The 20,757-nt window shown below is 49.1% G+C and overlaps 1 protein-coding gene and 1 long non-coding RNA gene across 28 annotated transcripts in view; both read right to left on the bottom strand.

The window, feature by feature from the left end:
- TACC1 (transforming acidic coiled-coil containing protein 1) overlaps positions 1–20,757 on the bottom strand; it is a 142,810-nt gene that overhangs the window by 71,061 nt on the left and 50,992 nt on the right. For 14 of the 27 annotated variants that reach the window (XM_008273969.4, XM_070068562.1, XM_070068564.1 and 11 more), the window contains one exon: positions 1,381–1,496. The exons of 6 other annotated variants lie outside the window; for them this stretch is intronic. Coding sequence is in view for 11 of the 21 variants with exons in the window: in XM_070068561.1 (XP_069924662.1) it covers positions 1,381–1,496 (116 nt within the window). In the remaining 10 variants the exon portion in view is untranslated. Of the gene's footprint in view, positions 1–1,153; positions 1,185–1,380; positions 1,497–2,396; positions 2,934–20,757 lie in introns of those variants that run through there. 7 more of the 27 variants (XM_008273962.4, XM_008273963.4, XM_002720776.5 and 4 more) reach the window with 4 other exon arrangements.
- LOC138848515 (uncharacterized) lies at positions 7,547–12,132 on the bottom strand. The gene is made up of 2 exons (XR_011386379.1): positions 12,030–12,132; positions 7,547–7,974 (listed from the first exon to the last, which is right to left on the bottom strand). It is a non-coding gene; the product is annotated as an uncharacterized lncRNA (long non-coding RNA).

Below are 20,757 nucleotides of genomic sequence, written 5' to 3'. Positions count from 1 at the left end.
CAAGGCTGAAATCGCAGGTAGGTCACCACAGGCCAGAGACTGTCAACAACTCCCAGAAGCTAGAAGGGGCAAGAAGGATTCTCCCAGGATCCTTTGGAGGGAAGATGGTCCTGCCAATACCTTGCTTCTAGTTCTGATTTCAGTTCTCCAGAATCATGAGAATAAATTTCTGGTGTTGTAAGCCTCTCAGGTTGAGGAACTTTGTTATGGCAGCCCTAGTAAGTCAATACACCTTCCAATGGCTTTCAGTGTTACTCAGAAAGAAAACCGAATTGTCGTGACAATGTGATCTGGATCTCCTCTCACCTTTGTGACTTCAGCTCCTACCGTTCCCCCGCCCCACCACCGCCACCACCACCATGACCGTCACTGCCTGCCACACCAGCCACTGCACTGGCCTCCCTGCTGGTTCTCAACACAAGGCCTCAGCCACCACACACTGCTCATGTCAGACCCTTGCGGGTGCCATTCTCTGCAGAAAAGATCCTTTACCCTGGGATCTACAGGTCTTGCTTCCTCAATCTTCCTTCAGGCCTCCATTTAAGTCACCTTATCTGTGATGTTCCCCTAACTGCCCTCAGCATCTCCTGCCCCACCCCATATTCCCTGCTCTCCCCAGCCCTGCTTCACCTTAACACAATCTGACAAACAAGGATTCGTTTCGCTTAGCCCTTACTGGGCTCATCCCCTTCCATAATGTTAGCTCGGTGAGATCAGGGCTCTACTGAATGAACGAATTCTATCAGGTCAGGTGAAATTTTACACAAAACTGCCTGGGTAGCCAAAAAAGGTTTCTACTCATTAAATGGGACAGCGGAAACTGTTGTAGATGAAGGGTTCTGAGGGGGTCATGAGAGAGTACACGTCAGATTTTCCAGGTAGGCTGAAGGGGCTGACCACTGTCCCTCTGTGGAAAAGGGAAAGGTAAGCCATTTTGAAACAGCCTCACAAGATTTTTATGAAAACGAACTCTTACCTATAATTTTGGTCTCTAGCCACACCCCAGTAGAAAGCGGTTTTGTCTGAGCAGTTGGTAAAGCCAGATCTAAACCTAACTTCACCACTGCATGACACAGACGTTTTTTACTGTTTAGGGTTTGAGGAAAAGGTCCAAAAACCATCATTAATGCTAATGTATTGCAAATGCACCTACCCTACTCAGAGAAGAAAACCTCTGATCGCCACATTCCTTAAAAGAAACAAAAACGAAAACCTTTTACAATCAAGCCAGGAGCTGGGAAACAGCTCTATCTGAGTAAGGAGACAACCCACACCCTTACAAAAGGTCTGAAGTCAACACTTCTTTCCTTCCTTCCTTTACATTTTTTTCAAAAATGTAAAACACAAGAGGCAGAAAAAAAAATCAAAGTTTTTCTTTACCTTGGGTTCTGGCCCCAGGTCCTGCCAATTCTGATGATGAATCACAGGACTCCTTGAGGGGCGATTTGATTGGCGTTTCGGCTTCAGGGGTCTCAAAATTACCTTCAGAATCCGAGCTGCCAAGGGGGAAAAATGAGGAATTACCACTTTCAACGGTATTTCCGACACCCTTTAAAAAGCCACCTCTCCACAAAGGCTAACGTCCGGCATGTCTAACTTTAGAGCCAGCTGATCCTCAGCACAGATGGGCCTGCGGGAGGCCGCTGCGGGTTTTCGGCAGTGCCCTCCTTGGGTTTCTCGCTCTGGCCTCCCCCATGGAGCTTGTCTCGAGCGCCACGCATCTGTGAGGTCCTCTTTCCCTGACACCCGAAAAAGGAGCTTTCCAACCGACTCCCTTTCTCACAAGAGCCCCTTCCCAGAGGCGTAAAAATCCGAATCACTCCCGCTCCCAGATTAAGCCGGTGGTAGCCATGCCTTGATTCCTCGGCCGACCTCTCTACCTGTGTGGAACTCCCTGCGCTAAGAAGGCTGTCACCTGCCTTTTGCAATCACTCGGTGACAGCTCATCGGAGCCCACCATGTCTCCCAGCTGCCAGGGGCCTGTCATCGCGCGACCTTCCACACACAGCTCGCATGGAGGGGGCCCGGGGGGCGCCTTCTTCCCCACGGGGAGGGCTCTAAATTCCAGCCGGGGTGACCTGTGCGTGTCTCGGGGGGTGGGGGTGGGGGTGGGCCGGGACATCGAAGCTCAGAGAGAAAGTGACCGAGGCGAACGCCGATGCGGAGAGACTGCAGATTTCGCTCACAGCGAAACGGAGGGGGAAAGAGAACACAGGCGAAGACAGAACATCCCGAACTTTCGATCGCGCCGCGGGAGCCGGGTACGGGCAGGGAGGCAGCATCGCCACAGACACTGTTACCGCGGGTGGGCGACCACACACAGGCAGGCGGGAATGAGGCGCGGATGGAGGCAGCAGCGGCACGGGTGCGTCTCGGCGGGGATGCTGTGTACTTGCCTGAAACTCAAGGATTTGGTCTCGGCTTGCGAGTCCTCCTCCTCGGGGTCGCCCTCGGGCCCTCCGGCCTCGTCCTCGCCGGCGCCCCCGCCGCGCACCGCGGACCACGTCCACTTCGCCCACTGCACGGGGGACAGGATCTGCCACGGGCTGAACGCCATGAGCGCGGCTCCTCCGGCTCCGGTTCCTACGGGTAGTAGGAGGATGGGGGGAGAGCCTTCTTTCCCTTTCAAAATGGAGGGAACCGGTGACAGGCGGCTGTGAGCGCTTCCAGCGGAGGCGCGGATGTGGTTAAACGAGCGCCGTCGGGGCCCGGGTGGAGCGCTTCCTCCCTGCCGGCAGGCTGCCCGCTTCCTCTTCGTCCTCGTCCCACCACGGCTGCGGCCGCGGCGCCCTCCGCGCCAGGCTCGTCCGCCCGTGAAGGTGTCTCTCGCGAGGGGGTGGCCTCCTCAGGGCCCCGGCCCGCGGCGCCCGGCGGCTGGAGGTCTCCGGGGGTCTCAGGCGCCCGCCCCTCGGCCGGCCGGGCGCGCATCAGCTGCCGCGGGAGCCGCGCCCCAGGAGCCGCCCCCTCGGACCGTACTACTCGCGCGCGCGGGCGGGGGCGGCGGCGGCGGAGCCGGGCCTTTGAAGTCTGCGGCGCGTCGGCCGGATCCCCCCCCGCCGCGGCGCCGCGCTGGTTGCGCCCCGACTGCGGGATGGGGGCTTCCCGGCGGGCGCCTCCGGCCGGCGGGCTGACGACCCCGGCGCCCCCAGAGCTGCTCGGGCCTGGTCCGGAACCACTTGGAGATCCCTTTTCCGAGTCCGTGAGCGCTGCGCTCTTCCGCCTTCCCTTTTTATGTTTCTGGGTGGCTACTGGGACTTAATGGCGATATGTACCGCACAGAAGTTGCACCCCTTCAGAAGAAAAAAAATAAAAATAAAACTTGGAGGCGGCGGCGGATGGCGGTTTTCCCTTCCCTGACACAGACGGCGTGGACGAGTTCAGCCTGGTCGTCTCCATCCCTGTCACTCCCAGGGTGTGGACATCCTCAGCCCAGGACTGGAATTTAAGATGCCGCACCCCCCGCCCGCAGGCGTGGAGTCCCCGAAGCGGCCGGTGTTGGGAGAGGGCTGCTAAATGACCCTGTGAAATCAGCCCCGTCGGGTGTCCGATCTCCTAGCTAAGGCTTCCTTCTGATAACTTCCAAAGCTTCCGTTGCTGGCTGACTGCTGCTTCGGTAGTTTGAAGCCAAGCAGGCCTGAGGACGGATGGCAGCCTTCAAAATAAAACATCTCCGTGTTGGAAGGCAACGGGGGAGAGCAGATTTCATTCGTTTTCCATTTGGAGGGTGTGCTCAGCGCCGGCCGTCTATCCTCTTCCAAGCGAGCCCGTCGCCCTCCTACCTGGATAAGGTGTTTGTTGTAGGCACCGTTTTATCGCTTTCCTGAGTTGGGGGCGAATCTGGGGTGACGGCAGATGTCCCTGGAGAGAGCCCTCTCCGAAATTTGGGGAGAAGGCCACACTGAAATTTGCAATACGGCTGAGTCATGACTGTCTTACACATTTGATAACAAAAACATAAGCAAAAATAATACAGGGCTTGGCAGGTAGTCTTGCCCTGATGGAAAGGCAGGCGGTTTGCCTGAAGTCTTAGAAAAAAGGAAGAAAAGGCGAGAGTTTGGGAGTGCTTTGGAATGCATTCCAGTTTCTGCCCAGAGATAAACACAGCCCTCACGAGTGTTCTAGGGACTGCCAAGAACATTAACTAGTAGGCTGCAGTCCCTTTCTTAGGCCCACATGAAACATACCACATTATCTGGCTGCTTGTAGGTTTTTGCTAACCAAGCAAACCTCCAGATTCGTGGTCCCCCATGTTCCTGGATTTGACACGTGTTCCACTGCCTGGAAATATTATTACGCCGTGTGAATCAGTAACTGGCATACCCTAGGTCCTGTTCATTCTTCCTGCTCAATAGTTCTGGAGTATTTTCATTCCTCTGCACCCCTGCTGTGACGCCTGCACGCCCCATTTTTCATAGGTCTACCGGGTGAAGGTCTCCCAACTGGTTTTTACATCTGAGGGTTTTCATACCTGGGCTCCCCTTGCCTGGCTGACCTGTGACCTGTGCTCTAATATTGCCCTTCCTGTACCCCTCCGTGCGCGTCTGTTTGCTTTCCTAGCCACGATCAGTGAAGGATTGGCTCTGAACCTTGAATATGCCCAGGAAGCATCTGGTGGGGAGCACCAGGATCTCCGAATCTGTGTGACCAAAGGCCCTGGGAAATCGTTGCAAGGTAAATTTGGGAAACAATGCCTAGCTTGAACCAACAAATTGCTGCTTCCGGAACAATAATACATTTGCCTGCAGAGTCCCGCCCACTCCCGGAAACAATCTCTCCCCAACCCCACTCCAGGTTCTCAGTCCTTGGCTACCCAGTCCTTGGCTACCTCATCCAGCCCAAGTGTCTCCCTCCTTTCTGTCATTTCTGTACCCCAGTCACCTTGGCATTTAGAAGGTTTGGTTAGTGGAAGGGAGCACTGTTGATGGTCACACCAGGACAACAGGCAGTTAACAATAGTTATACCAGGACTGTCTCAGGCCGAATGTAAGAATGTCCCTAGACCCTTAGCCCACTGCACATAACATTTTTATTTACATGTCTGTCCTACTTTTGGACCATAAGCTTCTAAAGGGCAGGAATGATACATTTGTGTTTCCCTAGAGATTAGGACAGGGACATACACTTAGTTGTGCAATAAATGTGTAAAAGATAAATATTGCTGTTTACAAATAATGCTTGTATTTTTGGCTAGTGTGACAAATTCAAGTCTGACTTCTGGGAAAATCAAATTTCTAAATCAGCAGAGAGTAGAAACCAGGACCAGTAATGCCCCAGTAAGATAAAGCCTAAAATATTATCTTTAAAATTTATTTTATTTGAAAGAGAGTGATCTTCCATCTACTGGTTCACTCCCCAAATGTCCACAACAGCAAGAGCTGGGTCAGGCCAAAGCCAGGAGTCAGGAACTCCATCTGGGTAACCCATGGTGGTGAGAGGGTCCCAAGTATTTGAGCCATCACCTGCTGCCTCCAAGGGTTCGCATTAGCAGAATGATGGAATTAGGAGCAGAGCTCGGACTCGAATCAGGCAGTGTAATTCCGGATGTGGGTATCTCAGGTGGAGTCCTCCCCACTGGACCAAATGTCTGCTCTACGCAGCAACTTCTTAAACCCAGAGAAGCAAATGCCTAGGTCTCTGAAAATCACCTGTGTGCAAGTTCATGGACTTAGCGTGAATAGCAATGAAGTTACTATTCCATAGCCTAAAACGATTTTATTTCCCAGCAGTATAGAAATGAAGCTGATACATCAATTTTCCTGTACTTCTGGAAAAACAATGGGCAATGTTTGACAACAGATATCCTACCAAGGTAGACTAATTTTGTTGCTACCACCGGCATTTCATTGAGGAGAATGTCTGCAAATACATAACCAAGTAATCAAACGCAATGTATTTGTTTTGGAAATGACCTTAAACTCTAATCTGTTCTTTCCTTCCCCTGCTTCTTGTCCTGCCAAAGAGTTTAGGATCAACACTCCATGAAAATCTAAAATGTGGGGCCAGCGCTGTGGCATACCAGGTTAACGCCCTGGCCTGAAGCGCCAGCATCCCTTTTGGGCACCGGTTTGAGACCCGGCTGCCCCTCTTCCAATCCAGCTCTCTGCTATGACCTGGGAAAACAGTAGAAGATGACCTAAGTCCTTGGGCCCCTGCCCTGCATGGGAGACCCAGAGGAAGCTCCTGGCTCCTGGCTTTGGATCAGCACAGCTGTGGCCGTTGCGGCCAATTGGAGAGTGAACCATCGGATGGAAGACCCCTCTCTCTCTCTCTCTGCCTCTCCTCTCTCTGTGTAACCCTGACTTTTGAATAAATAAATAAATCTTTAAATAAAAGGAGCTTAAAAATACATATGCATATACCTTTAATAAAAGTTTAAAAAAAAAAAAGAAAATCTAAAATGTAACTCCCTTGAAACACTCCACAAATGGTGGCCAGGCCAGGCTCATACCTCTAGCTAGGTTGGCAAAGTGGGTCCTTTTGTAAAACATAAATAAAAGATAAAAACATAAATAAAATATAAAAGTAAACAAGCTCAAAAGGGCTGAGGAAGACTCTCTTTGACCTAACTCTGGTCAGGCCCCATAAGCCCTCTGAGCCTCAGCCCTAGGCTTGAGTCCCTCCTGGTGGGGTCTAGTTTTATTAACAATCTCGAGGGTCAGTCTAGTGAGAATTCCCCCACCTTTGACATCTTCATCACTGTGGCCCACGTTATGCAAGAATCCTGTCCAGTTAGGTTAGCCAGAATCCTCCTTTATCCCTGGTGTTTCCTCTGACCTTGAGCTGATCATTCCCTGCTTGTCCTTGTTCTATTCAGAATTGAGCCAGATCTCTCTTTCAGTCGCTGCAAAGCCTGTTGCGATAGACCCTTCTTAAGTGAAGTTGTCCTTATTTAATAAGTGCTAAGGAACTGTTTTCTGGGGACGCTGTTGTGGTGCAGACACCCACATTCCACATTGGAGTGCCTGGTTCGAGTCCTGGCTGCTCTGCTTCAACCCAACTTCCTGTTAATGCACACCCTGGAGGGCAGCAGGCAATGGCTCAAGTACTTGAGTGCCTGCTACCCATGAAGGAGACCCAGATGGAGTTTAGTCTCTTCTGCCTTTGGCCTGGCCCAACCCTAACTATTCTGGGCATTTAGGGAATGAACCAATGAACAGAAGATATCTCTCTCTCTGTCTCTCTCTCAAATAAACATTTTAAAAAAATGTTTTTAATTTTAAAAAGTTTTCATCAACAAGGCAAGTGACTACCTCTTTAGCAGCATTGTTACTGTGGGAATACAGCAGAGGGAGGGGGACAGAGGCAAAGCGGGGCCAAATTGTAAAGGATTCCATATACCTGTACAAGAGTTAGAACTTGATTCTGTAGTAGAGACAGCAAACACAAATGGCCTCCCAGCTACTGGAAGGGAATGAAGGGGCCTGGGTGACATCTGTGTTACCTGGACAGCAACTGCCCTATCTAGTTCCTGCTGCCCAGAGTTACCTTAGCAATCTTCATGCAAAACCAAAATCCTGTTTTTTAAAGAAATTTTCCAATATTATAATTGCTTTTACTAACTTTAATTGTTGCAGGACAAACAAAAGCCATCTGTGATTCTGTTTTGCAGACAGAGCTTGGATGGGCAAGTAGGAAGCATCAGGCTTTGAAGCAAGCAAAATTTCCATTTAGAAGGATCATTGTGGGGCCGGTGCCGTGGCTCACTTGGCTAATCTTCCACCTGTGGCGCCGGTATCCCACATGGGCACCAGGTTCTATTTCTGGTTGTTCCTCTTCCAGTCTAGCTCTCTGCTGTGGCGCGGGAAGGCAGTGGAGGATGGTTTGGGCTCTTGCACCCGCATTGGGAGACCAGGAAGAAGCACCTGGCTCCTGGCTTCGGATTGGCGTAGCGCCGGCTGTAAGGGCCATTTGAGGAGTGAACCAACAGAAGGAAGACCTTTCTCTCCATCTCTCTCTCACTGTCTATAAATCTACCTGTCAAAAAAAGAAGGATCATTTTAGGGGCTGGACATTTGACACAGGGATTAAGACCCTGCTTTGGGAAGCTCGTGTCACATATTGGAATGTCTGGATTTGAGTCACAGCTCCAGATCCTCTATTCTTTCTAGTACAAACCCTGGAAAGGCAACAAGCATTTAAGTTCTTGCCACCCATATCAGAGACCCAGAATGAGTTTCTGACTCCTGGCCTCGGCCTTTCCCAGTCCTAGCTGTTGTAGAAATTTGGGAAGTGAACCAGTGGATGGAAGATATCTCTGTCTCTCCTTGTCTGCCCTTCAAATGAAATGAAAGTAAGTTAAAATTTTTAATAAAAGAAGGATCATTCTGGTAACACATTGGCAGCTGGGATGGAAGGTGTTGAGACTGGGGGGGAGGGGCCTTATGACACTGGTATTTCCCTGCCCTAAACTGCCTAATGAAGGGAGACAGTTGCCCTCTCAAAGATAGAAGCAGAATTGGAATTAGTGTCCTTGTCTTTGCCTCCGCTTGTTCAATAAGTATGAAAGCTGTAGGCAATCCAAGTGTAACGTGAACACTAATACAATGGAAGGAAAAGAAAATCCCTACTGCTCAGAAAACGGAGTTTCTCACAGCCAGTGAAATGAAAAGGCATTCGTGTATGAAATGGAGTTGAGGGAGTGGATGAAATGAAGAAGGCTTATGGGACATCCCTGTGGGGACACTGGGGGACCACAGAGGTCAAGAAACTGCTGAGAAAGCAGAAAGGACAGACGGGTAGGAAAACCCATGCCACTCAGCTATATTTTCTAACAATCCAAGAAAGTGCTGAGTAAAAGACACATATAATTCCACTAGGCTGGAAAGCCAGATTGATGATGCAACCAAAACTTCTGGGCAGCTCCGAAGCTCTTGGGAAACACACGGGCCCATCCGATATTGGAACCTACATGGCAAGTAGGTGCCTCAGTGGAACCTCCACAGACATCTCCCACTCCTCTTCTCTGCTTTGGAGAGCCATCCTGTGCACTGACTGGATGCATTCTCTAAGACGTGCTGGGAATTCCCTGGATGTGGTTGTTCTATCAACCCTGCGACAAGTGAACGTTCTCTCCCCCACTCAACCAGACAAACACCACCTATTCTTAGCTTTTTCAATCCTGGACTATTTAAGTGCAGGTCTCTGAGATGTGATAATAGTACCTTTTTTTTTTTTTTTTTTGGACAGGCAGAGTAGACAGTGAGAGAGAGAGACAGAGAGAAAGGTCTTCCTTCCGTTGGTTCACCCTCCAATGGCCGCCGCACCGCGCTGATCCGATGGCAGGAGCCAGGTACTTCTCCTGGTCTCCCATGGGGTGCAGGGCCCAAGCACCTGGGCCATCCTCCACTGCACTCCCTGGCCACAGCAGAGAGCTGGCCTGGAAGAGGGGCAACCGGGACAGAATCCGGTGCCCCAACCGGGACTAGAACCCGGTATGCTGGCGCCGCTAGGCGGAGGATTAGCCTGACTTCCTTCTTACTTGGTACAGGTTACAAAGTCACGCCTAGGAATGGCAATGAAGCTGCCATTGCCACCGGCCACTTCTCTGCCCTATCACAGTCTAAGCAGCCAAGAACATGCTGATGTCCACACAAGACAATTTCCCATCACAGCCTCTGACAACATTCAGGTATGTTAACACGGGAGTCTTCACCTTGCAAGATCAGATGTTGGTCGGCGCCGCGGCTCACAGGCTAATCCTCCGCCTTGCAGCACCGGCACACCGGGTTCTAGTCCCGGTCGGGGCACCGGATTCTGTCCAGGTTGGGGCACCGGATTCTGTCCCGGTTGCCCCTCTTCCAGGCCAGCTCTCTGCTATGGCCCGGGAGTGCAGTGGAGGATGGCCCAAGTGCTTAGGCCCTGCACCCCATGGGAGACCAGGAAAAGCACCTGGCTCCTGGCTCCTGCCATCGGATGAGCGCGGTGCGCCGGCCGCAGCGCGCCGGCCGCGGCGGCCATTGGAGGGTGAACCAACGGCAAAGGAAGACCTTTCTCTCTGTCTCTCTCTCTCACTGTCCACTCTGCCTGTAAAAAAAAAAAAAGATCAGATGTTATCCTAATTAACTTCCACCTGCTGCCCATAAGCAAACACCTGTAGAACTACAATGCTGCTTCTACTATCCAAACACACCCAAATCAGGAAATTTGGACAATGCATTTATGTAAGATTATACTGTAAAGAGATGCTCCCTTCTAATTTTTTAAAAGAGGAAAGTTAGACTTATAACCACAGTTAATACTCTTTCAGGACTCAAGGAAGATTAACTGGGATGTGGACTGTTTCCATTAAAGACTGGTTCGAGTGGCAGGTGTGTTGCTGTAGGGGGTTAAGTCACTACTTGCAGTGCCAGCATCCCGTATTGGAGTGCTGATTGAGTGCTGGCTGTTCCACTTCTGATCCAGTTTCTTGTTAAAATACCTGGAAGGCAGAGGAAGATGACACAAGTACGTGGGTCCCTGCCACCCATGTGGGAGACCCAGATAGAGTTCTAGGGTCCTGGCTTTGGCTTGGCCCAGACCACTGCAGCCATTTGGGGAGTGAACCACTGAGTGGAAAATCTCTCCCTTCCACCACCAACTTTCAAATAAATAAATCTGAACAAAGAAAAAACCCAACTGGGCCGAGCTGCCCGCCCTGGGGCCTGCTCATGCTCTGGTGAGCAACCCTGGTCACATCCACCTTCCGATGTAGTTGATTCTGTATCGTACAAGTAAAGTGTGATTCCCATGAAGTATGGCATTCCATGCAGGTCACAGATCAACCATTAGCAGAAATGCCACAAGGTAGAGTTCTACCACGTCAGCTTTCAGAGACCCTAGGAATAAAACATACTAATGTTTACACTGAACAGAGGTGGTATGAAGTCCATGAAATAATTTGGTCTGGTCTTGCCAAGGCAACTACAGATAGGATTCAAAATTCCTTAAATCTATAGCAGACAATTTCTATTGATTTATTTGAAAGGCAGAGTTACAGAGGCAGAGAGAAAGACATCTTCCGTCCACTGGTTCACTCCCCAAATGGCTGCAAAGGCCAGAGTTGGGTAGATCCAAAGCCAGGAGCCAGGAGCTTTTTCTAGGTCTCCCACATGAGTGCAGGGGCCTAACCACTTGGGCCATCTTTTACTGTTTCCCAGGCCACAGCAGAGAGCTGGATTGGAAGTGGAACAGCCAGATCTTGAACTGGCACCCATATGGGATGCTGGCCCTGTAGGCGGTGGCTTTACCCACTACACCATGACACCAGTCTCAGGCAAATTAAAAAAAAAAAAAAAAAATTTATTTCTTTGAAGGGCAGAGTTACAAGAGAGGGGAGAGAGAGAGAAAAAGAGTAAAAGAAAGAGAGAGAGAGAGAGATTCCACACACTGGTTCACTCCACAAACGGCCACAACAGCTAGAGCTGGGCCAGGCTGAAGCCATAAGCCTAGAACTCCATCTGGGTCTCCAGCATGGGTGGCAGAATTCCAAACTCTTGGACCATCTTCCGCTGCTTTTCCAGACACATTAGCAGGTAGCTGGATTGGAAGTGGAGCAGCAGGGACTGGAACCAGTGCCCATATAGGATGCTGACATTACAGGCAGCAACTTGACCCACTGCACCACAACACCAACCCCAGCAGGCTAATTTTTAAGTTGAAAATTTCGTACAGCTCCCAAGTGAAATAAATATCCAAATGGCCTTTGGCAGAAAAAAAAAGTTCCCTTACCCCTGCTACTAAACCATTATCATTGAAAAGCCAGTCCTATGAGGTCCTCTCTTGTTCCCATGGAATATTGTGAATATGTATTTTTTTACTTTATGAGAAAATTTCACTTTAGTTCTCTTCTGTGGGCTGTAGGAGCATTCAAGAAGCAGTTGTTGAGTCTAGAATATGTAAACACAGCTCAGTCAGTCTGTTTATTCTAAGTGAGGAAAAGAACCCCAACATTATCCCAAATTCCTTCCCCCAATTACCACAAATCTAAAGCTGAAAACAAACAAACCAAACATGAACACAAACGTCCACTGGAAGAAGGGAGCTATCTTTACCTGTAGAAACAGCTATTCCGGTGGGGGCCTGCGGTCCTTCCTGCTAAACTACACTCCTGCCCGTACAGAGCCTGTCAAACAGGAAGATCACTTTGTGGGATCCTTCTGACTGACTTAGCACATTTTCTGTCCTTTGCTTGAACTCAGATTCCTTTTGAGCAGATTAGGCCTGGAGAAGGTGGAGAGCTTGGTACACAGAGTCTCAAGAAGGAAACCGCCCAAAACCTCCCCTAAGTTGTTGCTGAATTCCAGTTTCTAACAAGGAGTGCTGCTCCAGATTTGAAATGTCTGCTTGATTTTGCTTACCTGTTTGGGGGAGGCTAGAATCTGAGGCTTGAGTTTTATAAAGAGTCTGAAGGGATTTAGGAAACTGGAAGAGAATCGATCGTACCCCTTTTATTCCATCTCCTGTGCCCAAATCCCACAGTTTATCCTCAAAGACTAGGACACCAGTCATTCAGCCCGGACTGTCCGAGATCACCCTGATAGCAAAAATTCCACCCGCTGTCCTCATAAACACACGTGGGAACTTTCACAAGGTCACACGTCCCCATTGTGGGTTTAGGAAACACTGCCCCCAGAAAAAATGAGAAGGTGACAGACGGGGAACGCGGTCACAAAGGGCAGCTAAGCTTCGCCAGGAGGAGGATGTGGGTGAAGAATCCACCCAGAGGCAAGAGTAAAACCACCAAAAGCTTCCAAAACAGCCGGGCCACCCCCGCCACCTTGGGCCTCACGCTGGGGATCTGGAGGGATTTCTTACAGTAACGTAATGATAAAACAGTGTGTTTCTGAACAACAGCCTCCCTATGTTCCAAAGAGATAAGAAGATGGGCAACTAAGAAGCAAACTCGACAAGGTGAGACGTGGCCTCCCGTAAATTCCAGCTTTTATCTCCTCGGCTACTTTGGTGCTAATAATGATATCATGTGTGAAGATTGAAGGAAATATGTCCTTTTATTATTCTTTTTGTTACAGTTCAAAGCATAGAGAGGGAAAATCTGTCTTTTTTGGGTGCATTAAAAATTTTTTAAAGATTAGTTTATTTATTTGAAAGGCAAAGTTACAAAGAGAGAGGAAGGGAGAGACAGAGAGAAAGAGACAGAAAGAGACAGAGAAAGATCTCCCATCTGCTGGTTCACTCCCTTGTCACAAAAGCCAAGGCTGGGCCAGATCAAAGTCAGCAGCCAGGATCTTCATCTTGGTCTCCCCATGGGTGGCAGGGGCTCACGTACTTGGGCCATCTTCTGCTGCTTTCCCAGGTGCATTAACAGAGAGCTGGATCAGAAGTGGAGCAGCTGGGATTTGAACAGGCACCCATGTGGATGCCAGTGTCAGGTGCTTGACCCACTATACCACAACGCTGGCCCCTAGTTTAGATTTAATAGTGAGAAAAATGAGTGATATGTTAATATTTGGATTTTTAAAAAATCTGGGGCCTGTGCCACCCACAGGGAGACAAGTTGAAGTTCCTAGTGCCTGGCTTTGGCCTGGCCCAGCCCTGCCTGGCTGTTGCAGCCATCTGGAAGTGAACCAGCAGATTGAAGATCTCTCCCTCTCTCTGTGTAACTCTGCCTTCCAAATAAAGAAATAAATCTTTTTTAAAAATAAAAACAGGGGCTGGTGCTGTGGTATAGCAGGCTAAGCCTCCTCCACCCATGGCACCAGCATCCCATATGAGCACAGGTTTCTGTTCTGGCTGCTCCTCTTCTGATCCAGGTCTCTGCTACGGCCTGAGAAAGCAGTGGAAGATGGCTCAAGTGCTTGGGTCCCAGCACAAGCGAGGGAGACCTGGAAGAAGCTTCAGGCTTCAGATCGGCTCAGCTCTGGCCACTACAGCCATTTGGAGAGTAAACCAGCAGTTGGAAGACCTCTCTCTCTATCTGTCTCTCTCTATAACTATGCCTCTCAAATAAATAAAATCTATAAAAAATATTAGCTAAAAGAGCAGACTAATAAATGGAAAGGCACAAAAATATTCCAAGTTGGTAAAACTAAATATTATAAAGATGGCAATATTAACCAATTAATTTATAGGGTTAATATAATTTCAATCAAAAGTACTAGGGGATTTATCTTAAAATTTGTCAATTTTTTCAAAAGGTTATCTAGAAAAACAAACTGAGAAGCACATGGAGATTTTTTAAAAAAAGATTTATTTATCTTTTTAAAAGGCAAAGTTACAGAGAGGCAGAGGTAGAGAGAGAGGGAGGTTGGTCTTCTGTCAGGACAGGAACAGAACAGGTGCCCATACGGGATGCCGGCACTGCAGGTGGCAGCTTCACCTGCCGTGCCACAGCACTGGCCCTGCATATGCAGATTTTTAAAAACAAAGAAGAAACTCTCACAGGGGCAGGTGTTTGTCCTAGTTGATTCTCAACTTTGGCTCCTGACTTCAGCTTTCCACTAAGGCAAACCCTGGGAGTCGGTGGCTTAAGTCATTGGGTTCCTGCCTCCCATGTGGGAGACTTGAATTGACTTCCTGGCTCGTGGCTTTGGCCTGGCCCAACCATTTTGCCCAACTGGGGAGTGGACCAGTGAAGGAGAGCTCCATCTGTCTCTGCTTTTCAGATACATATATTAAAAAAAATTTTTTTAACCAACAACCAAGAGTTAAGAAGGGAATTAGTTCTATAAGATATTAAGACACATTTATACAAAAACAGGCAGCTCCTTGTTCTGTAAACAGAATCAGAAGCCCAGAAAAAGAACCTATCGGAGTCAGGAATTTATTACATAATAAAGATGTTACAGAATCAAGGGGGATGGAAGATAATTTAAGAAAGAGTTGGAGACTAATTAGCTTCCAATGGGAAGAAAGATCAAGTTAAACACTTACCTCAAAGCATATACCAAGATAAATTCCAGATGGATTAGATGGCTAAATAATACAAATCAAACCAGGGAGAGGAAACAATCTAAAAGCAACAGAATCTGTCAAAGTGCTAAAGAAAGGATGGCTGTCCAACTTGGAACTGATGGAATCACATGGAAAATAAAGATGGCAGAATTGGCTACAGAAAACATTAAACCTTCTGGGAGCAGGCATGCAGCGTAGCAGTCACGACACTTGCAATCCGCAGCAGAGTACCTGGGTTCAGTATCCAGCTCTGGCTGCTCACTCCAGGTTCCTATGCAGATCCTGGGAGGCCATGGAGATGGGTCACCTGATTCAATTCCTGTCACCATGTGGGAGACCTGGATTGAGTTCTCAGATCCTGGCTGTGGTCTCAGCCCAGCCTTGGCTACTGCAGGCATTTGGGGGAACGAAGCAGTGGGCAAGAGATTCTCTCTCTGTCTCTTTACAGTCCTGTATCACCGTGGATACATTCTAAGAACAGGCATGCTTAGGTGATGGTGTCATTGTGCAAACTTCACAGAGTGTAACTGCAAAAATTAAGATGGCTACAATGTCACTTGGCAATATGATCTGTTTTTAAGATTTATTTATGGGGTCGACGCTGTGGCGCAGCAGGTTAATGCCCTGGCCTAAAGCGCTGGCATCCCATATAGGCACCAGTTCTAGTCCCAGCTGCTCCACTTCCCATCCAGCTCTCTGCTATGGCCTGGGAAAGCAATAGAAGATGGCCCAAGTCCTTGGGCCCCTGCACCCACATGGGAGACCTGGAGAAAGTTTCTGGCTCCTGGCTTTGGATCAGCGCAGCTCTGGCCATTGCAGCCACCTGGAAGACCTCTCTCTCTGTCTCTCTCTCTCTCTCTGCCTCTCCTCTCTCTGTGTAACTCTGACTTTCAAATAAAAATAAATAAATAAATCTTTAAAAAAATTTATTTACTTATTTGAAAGGTGGAGTTACAGGGGGAGAGAGAGAAGCAGAGGCAGAGAGAGTGAGAAGTCTTCCATCCACTGGTTCACTTCCCCAAGTGGCTGCAACAGCTGGAGCTGGGCCAATCTGAAGCCAGGAGCCAAGAGCTTCTGGGTCGCCTGTATGGGTACAGGGGACCAAGCATTTGTGATGTAGGCAGGCAGATAGGAGCTGGAAGACCATGCCTTCACCACACCCTTGTGTGATCTCATCCCTCTACCAGACCCCACCTGTATGCCCACGTGCCAATCAGGCCACATAACCACTCCTCTTTGGAAGTGGATAAAAGGCCTGGAACACGGCGGGCCCTGCCTTTTTTCTTCTTCGCCCTTATTGCCCTTGTTGCTCTGTGCCTTTGGGGCACATGGCTTTCAGGTCACCCGCGCTCTCTTCTTCGCCTTTGCTTCACTGCTCATGCTAAGCTGCTTGTGACTGCGCATAACCACCACTTGCTGCATGGGGCTCTTGGCCTGCTCTCCGCTCAGTATGGACCCAACTTAATTTCTGGATTTTTTCTTTCTCCCTTAACGCCCTCACTCCCCTATGCATTTCTCTCACTAAATAAAAAAGCTTAAAACTTACCATACTGCCTAGTCTGTTTGAGCCAGTGTTCAGAATTCTTCTCTGAATATGTGGCAAGAACCCACACAGCTTATTCATTTCAGAAATATTTGTAAGAAAAACGGCTTTATTTGGGCCATCTTCCGCTGCTTCCCCAACCACTTTAGTAGGGAGCTGGATCAGAAACGGAGCAGCCAGGACTTGAACCAGCACCTATATGGGATGCCAGCGTCATAGGCAGAGGCTTAACCCTCTGATGCCACAGTGCTGGCCCCAGCAATATAATCTTGCAAGACCACCAGTTATACTCAGTCTATCATTGACCACAATGTCATGCAGTGGGGCCAGTGTTATCATGCAGCAGTCTAAGCCACTTGCCATGCCGGCATCCTATATTGGAGCACTGGTTCAAGTCTTGGCTGCTCCACTTCTGATCCAGTTCCCTGCTTACTCACCTGGGAAAGCAGAGGATGATGACCCAAGTACTCGGACCCCTGCTACCCACGTGAGGGAGCCGGATGGAATTCCTGGCTCCCGGCTTCAGCCTGGCCCAGCTGGGGCCAAAGAGGCTATATGGGGAGTGAACCAGCACATTGAAGATCTCTTTGTCTGTGTCTTTCCCTTTCTGTCACTCTACCTTTCAAATAAATAAATCTTAAAGAAAAAAAAGCCATGCAGTACATTCATGGATTTGAACAAATTTTTCCTCTTCTTATCCATGTACACTAAGGCTCCATGCCGGGAACAGTGTTTTAGTGCTTTAATTTTGAAATCTGAACGTGTAACTTATTAATAGAAAATTCTTCAGTTATGAGGAAGTTTTAGTCAAAGGAGCTCTTTCACAGGGAACCCTGACCTGCCAGAGATTAATACAAGGGGACTTCAAACGGTTCGTGGGAAACGCCTATTATGACACAGCTTATACTTGCCGGGTCTCTGCGTATCTGAGCCTGGCCATAGTGTTCAATGATCCTCCCAGTAGCATATTCCATCCTCACCACCCCATTAGTAAGCCCTCATCTTTGGCACCAAGATAAACTTGCCTGTTGATTCCAGTCTTCCATGAACTTTGAAAAGTGCTTTTGAGTACAAAGCCAGCTTTGAGGGCACCCAGCGGGTGGAGAAGGGAGGAGAGCAGGTGTAACAAAGCTCACCATCTCTGTCAGGGTGTGCTCTGTCCTGGAGGCCCAGGGCCAGCCAGTGGCATCAGGCAGCCTATGGGCCTAATCTAAGTGGCTGGTGACCAGCACGTGCAGAGTTCAGTACAAGGAGGCATTTGTCTGTACAGCCAGCAAGCTACACATAAGGAGATTTTGCCAGGGACTTCTAGGGCTATGACAGCCCTCACAGACACATACAGCTAGGCCAGTGCATAGAAGGCACGCTGCATGTGGGAGATATGCAGGGGTTCATGTGACCATCTCTCTGGGGTGCTCTCTCTTTGCAATTCTTAGCTCTAGGATGGTCTCTTCTTGAGAAACCATGTTGGTAAATGGATCTGGACTAGAGGGAGTTTCTTCCCAGCTAGGAAAAGTAGAAACTGTGGCCAGGCCTCTGGAATAGGTTGCCAAGGCCAAATTTTGTAAAGCAGGACACTTAAGAGTTTGGGGGTGGGGGGTGCCAGTGCCGTGGTATAGCCAGTAAAGCCACTACCTGCCATGCCAGCATCCCATATGGGTGTTGGTTTGAGTCCTGGCTGCTCCACTTCTGATCCAGCTCTCTGCTATGGCCTGGGAAAGCAGTAGAAGACGGCTCAAGTGCTTGGGCCCTTACCCCCACGTGGGAGACCCAGAAGACGTTCCTGGCTCCTGGCTCCTGGCTCCTGGCTTTAAATCAGCCCAGCTCTGGCCGTTGCGGACATTTGGGGAGTGAACCACTGGATGGAAGACTTCCTTTCTCGGTCTCTCTGCCTCTGCCTCTCTGTAACCCTGCCTTTCAAATAAATAAATAAATAAATTAAAAAAAAAGAAAAAGAAAGAAAGAAATAAAAGAGGGGCCGGCGCTGTGGTCCAGTGGGTTAACGCCCTGGCCTGAAGCGCCGGCATCCCATATGGGTGCCAGTTCGAGACCCGGCTGCTCCACTTCCCATCCAGCTCTCTGCTGTGGCCTGGGAAAGCAGTAGAAGATGGCCCAAGCCCTTGGGCCCCTGCACCCACGTGGGAGACCTGGAAGAAGCTCCTGGCTCCTGGCTCCTGGCTTCAGGTTGGCGCAGCTCCGGCCGCAGTTGTGGCCAGGTGGGGAGTGAAAAACCAGAGGATGATGGAAGACTCTCTCTCTGCCTCTCCTTCTCTATCTGTGTAACTCTGACTTTCAAATAAATAAACAAATCTTTTTAAAAAAAAAGAATCTGGGGAGCTCTCTAAGAAAAATGCCACAGGACCTCATGAGCACAATGCCAGAGCCTAAGAAAGGAGTTGAGGACAGGGGCCTGCACTGTGGCGTAGCTGATCAAGCCACCACCTGTGATGCCAGCATTCCATATGGGTACCCCACTTCATATCCAGCTCCCTGCTAATGGCCTGAGAAAAGCAGCAGAAGATGGCCCAAGTGCTTAGGCCCCTGCCACCCACGTGGAGGACCTTGAAGAAGCTCCAGGTTCCTGCCTTTGGCTTGGGTCAGCCTCGGTTGTTAAGGCCATCTTGGGAGTGAATTAGTAGATGGAAGATCTCTCTCTCCCACCCCCTCCCTCTCCTGCTGTAACTCTTTTTTTTTTTTTTTTTAGATTTATTTATTTGAAAGGCAGAGTTATAGATAGGAAGAGAGAGAGAGAGAGAGAGAGAGAGAGAGAGAGAGAGATCTTCTATCTGCTGGTTCACTCCCTAAATGGCCTTAATGGTCAGAGTTGTGCAGATCTGAAGCCAGGAGCCAGGAGCCTCTGACTTTCAAATAAATAAGCAAATCTTTAAAAAAAAATACAAGGAAGAGGAGGAGGAGGAAAATGAAGAAGAGGAGCTGGAGCAAGTGTAGGGTCTGAACTTTAAGTCATTTTAGCTTTATGGTCAATTCAGCTCTTCCCAGAGGGCAAAAGAGAGCATTGTGGCTTGAGAGTGGTCCAGCAGGCTTCAATTTGGGAAGTGAAAATATTGATTTATTGAGGGAGAGGCCTACAATGACCTCCTCTGTCTTCTTAGAGGAAATGAAAAATGTTAGCTCTGAGAAACTTGATGAAATTGTCAAACAATATCTCCTACCCAGATTGTAAAACAGAACTCAGGGTTGTATTCCTTCTGTACCAATTATAAACACACATACAGCACCACACACATACACCATACACACACATGCTTTTAATTATTAAGATAGAAAAGAAAAAAAAACATAATGCTTCTTTAGCATTATACGCCTTGGCCCTTTGAATTTCCACAAGATCACTATGATCGAGTCTAACCCCACCCCCGCACCCCACCCCCATCCTTTATTTCCTTATTCTGATCAAAGAAGCCCCTGAGTTTTTGCTGGGCACAGAGCCACCCAGCTAGAGGCCACATGTCCCAGTCTCCTTGGCATCTCTGCCTGGCCTCGGTTCTCACCTGTGGGATGTGGGCACACGTGCTAGGGGAAAAGCCTTTAAAAAGAAAACTGCTTGTCTTGCATCCTCTTGGCTGATGGTGAGCCCACCTCTGTGATGTGGATGAGAACCAGGCTCAGGAGAGGTGAAGCAACAAGACAGACAGGGCCACAGCCCTAGGATCCCATGTCCGAGTGCATGCCCACATCCCAGTGGACCCGCTTCTGACCCAGCTTCCTACTGATGCACCTGGAAGGCAGCGGATGATGGTACAAGTGCTCTGGTCCCTGTCACTCATGAGAGAGACCTGGATGGAGCTCCTGGGCCTGGCTTCGGCCCAGCTACTGCTGTTGGCAGCCATTTGAAGAGAGAACTAGCAAATAGATCTCTTTCTTTCTGTGTAACTGCATTTCAAATACATAAAGTAAATCTTAAAAAAAAAAAAAAAAGAACCTAGGTTATGCTGAACACTGGATCTCTTTGTTAGTGGCATCTACATCTCCCCCAACCATAAGTCTCCTTTGGGGCATTTCAACATCTAAGCTCCTTTAGATGGAGGTGCGGAAAGAACCCACCTTAAATTTCATTCTAGGGGCCAGTGCTGTGGCATAATGGGTAAAGAAACCACCTGCAGTGCCGGCATCCCAAATGGGCACAAGTTCTAGTCCCGGCTGCTCTTCTTCTGATCTATGGCCTGGGAAAGCAGTGGAAGATGGCCCATGTGCTTGGGCTCCTGCACCCACGTTGGAGACCCAGAAAAAGCTCCACATTGGCACAGCTCCGGCCTTTGCGGCCATCTGGGGAGTGAACCAGCAGATGGAAGACCTCTTTCTCT

Source organism: Oryctolagus cuniculus, chromosome 2 (assembly GCF_964237555.1).
Source record: "Oryctolagus cuniculus chromosome 2, mOryCun1.1, whole genome shotgun sequence".
Classification (NCBI taxonomy): Eukaryota; Metazoa; Chordata; class Mammalia; order Lagomorpha; family Leporidae; genus Oryctolagus; species Oryctolagus cuniculus.
This window is presented reverse-complemented; position numbering and strand designations above follow the sequence as displayed.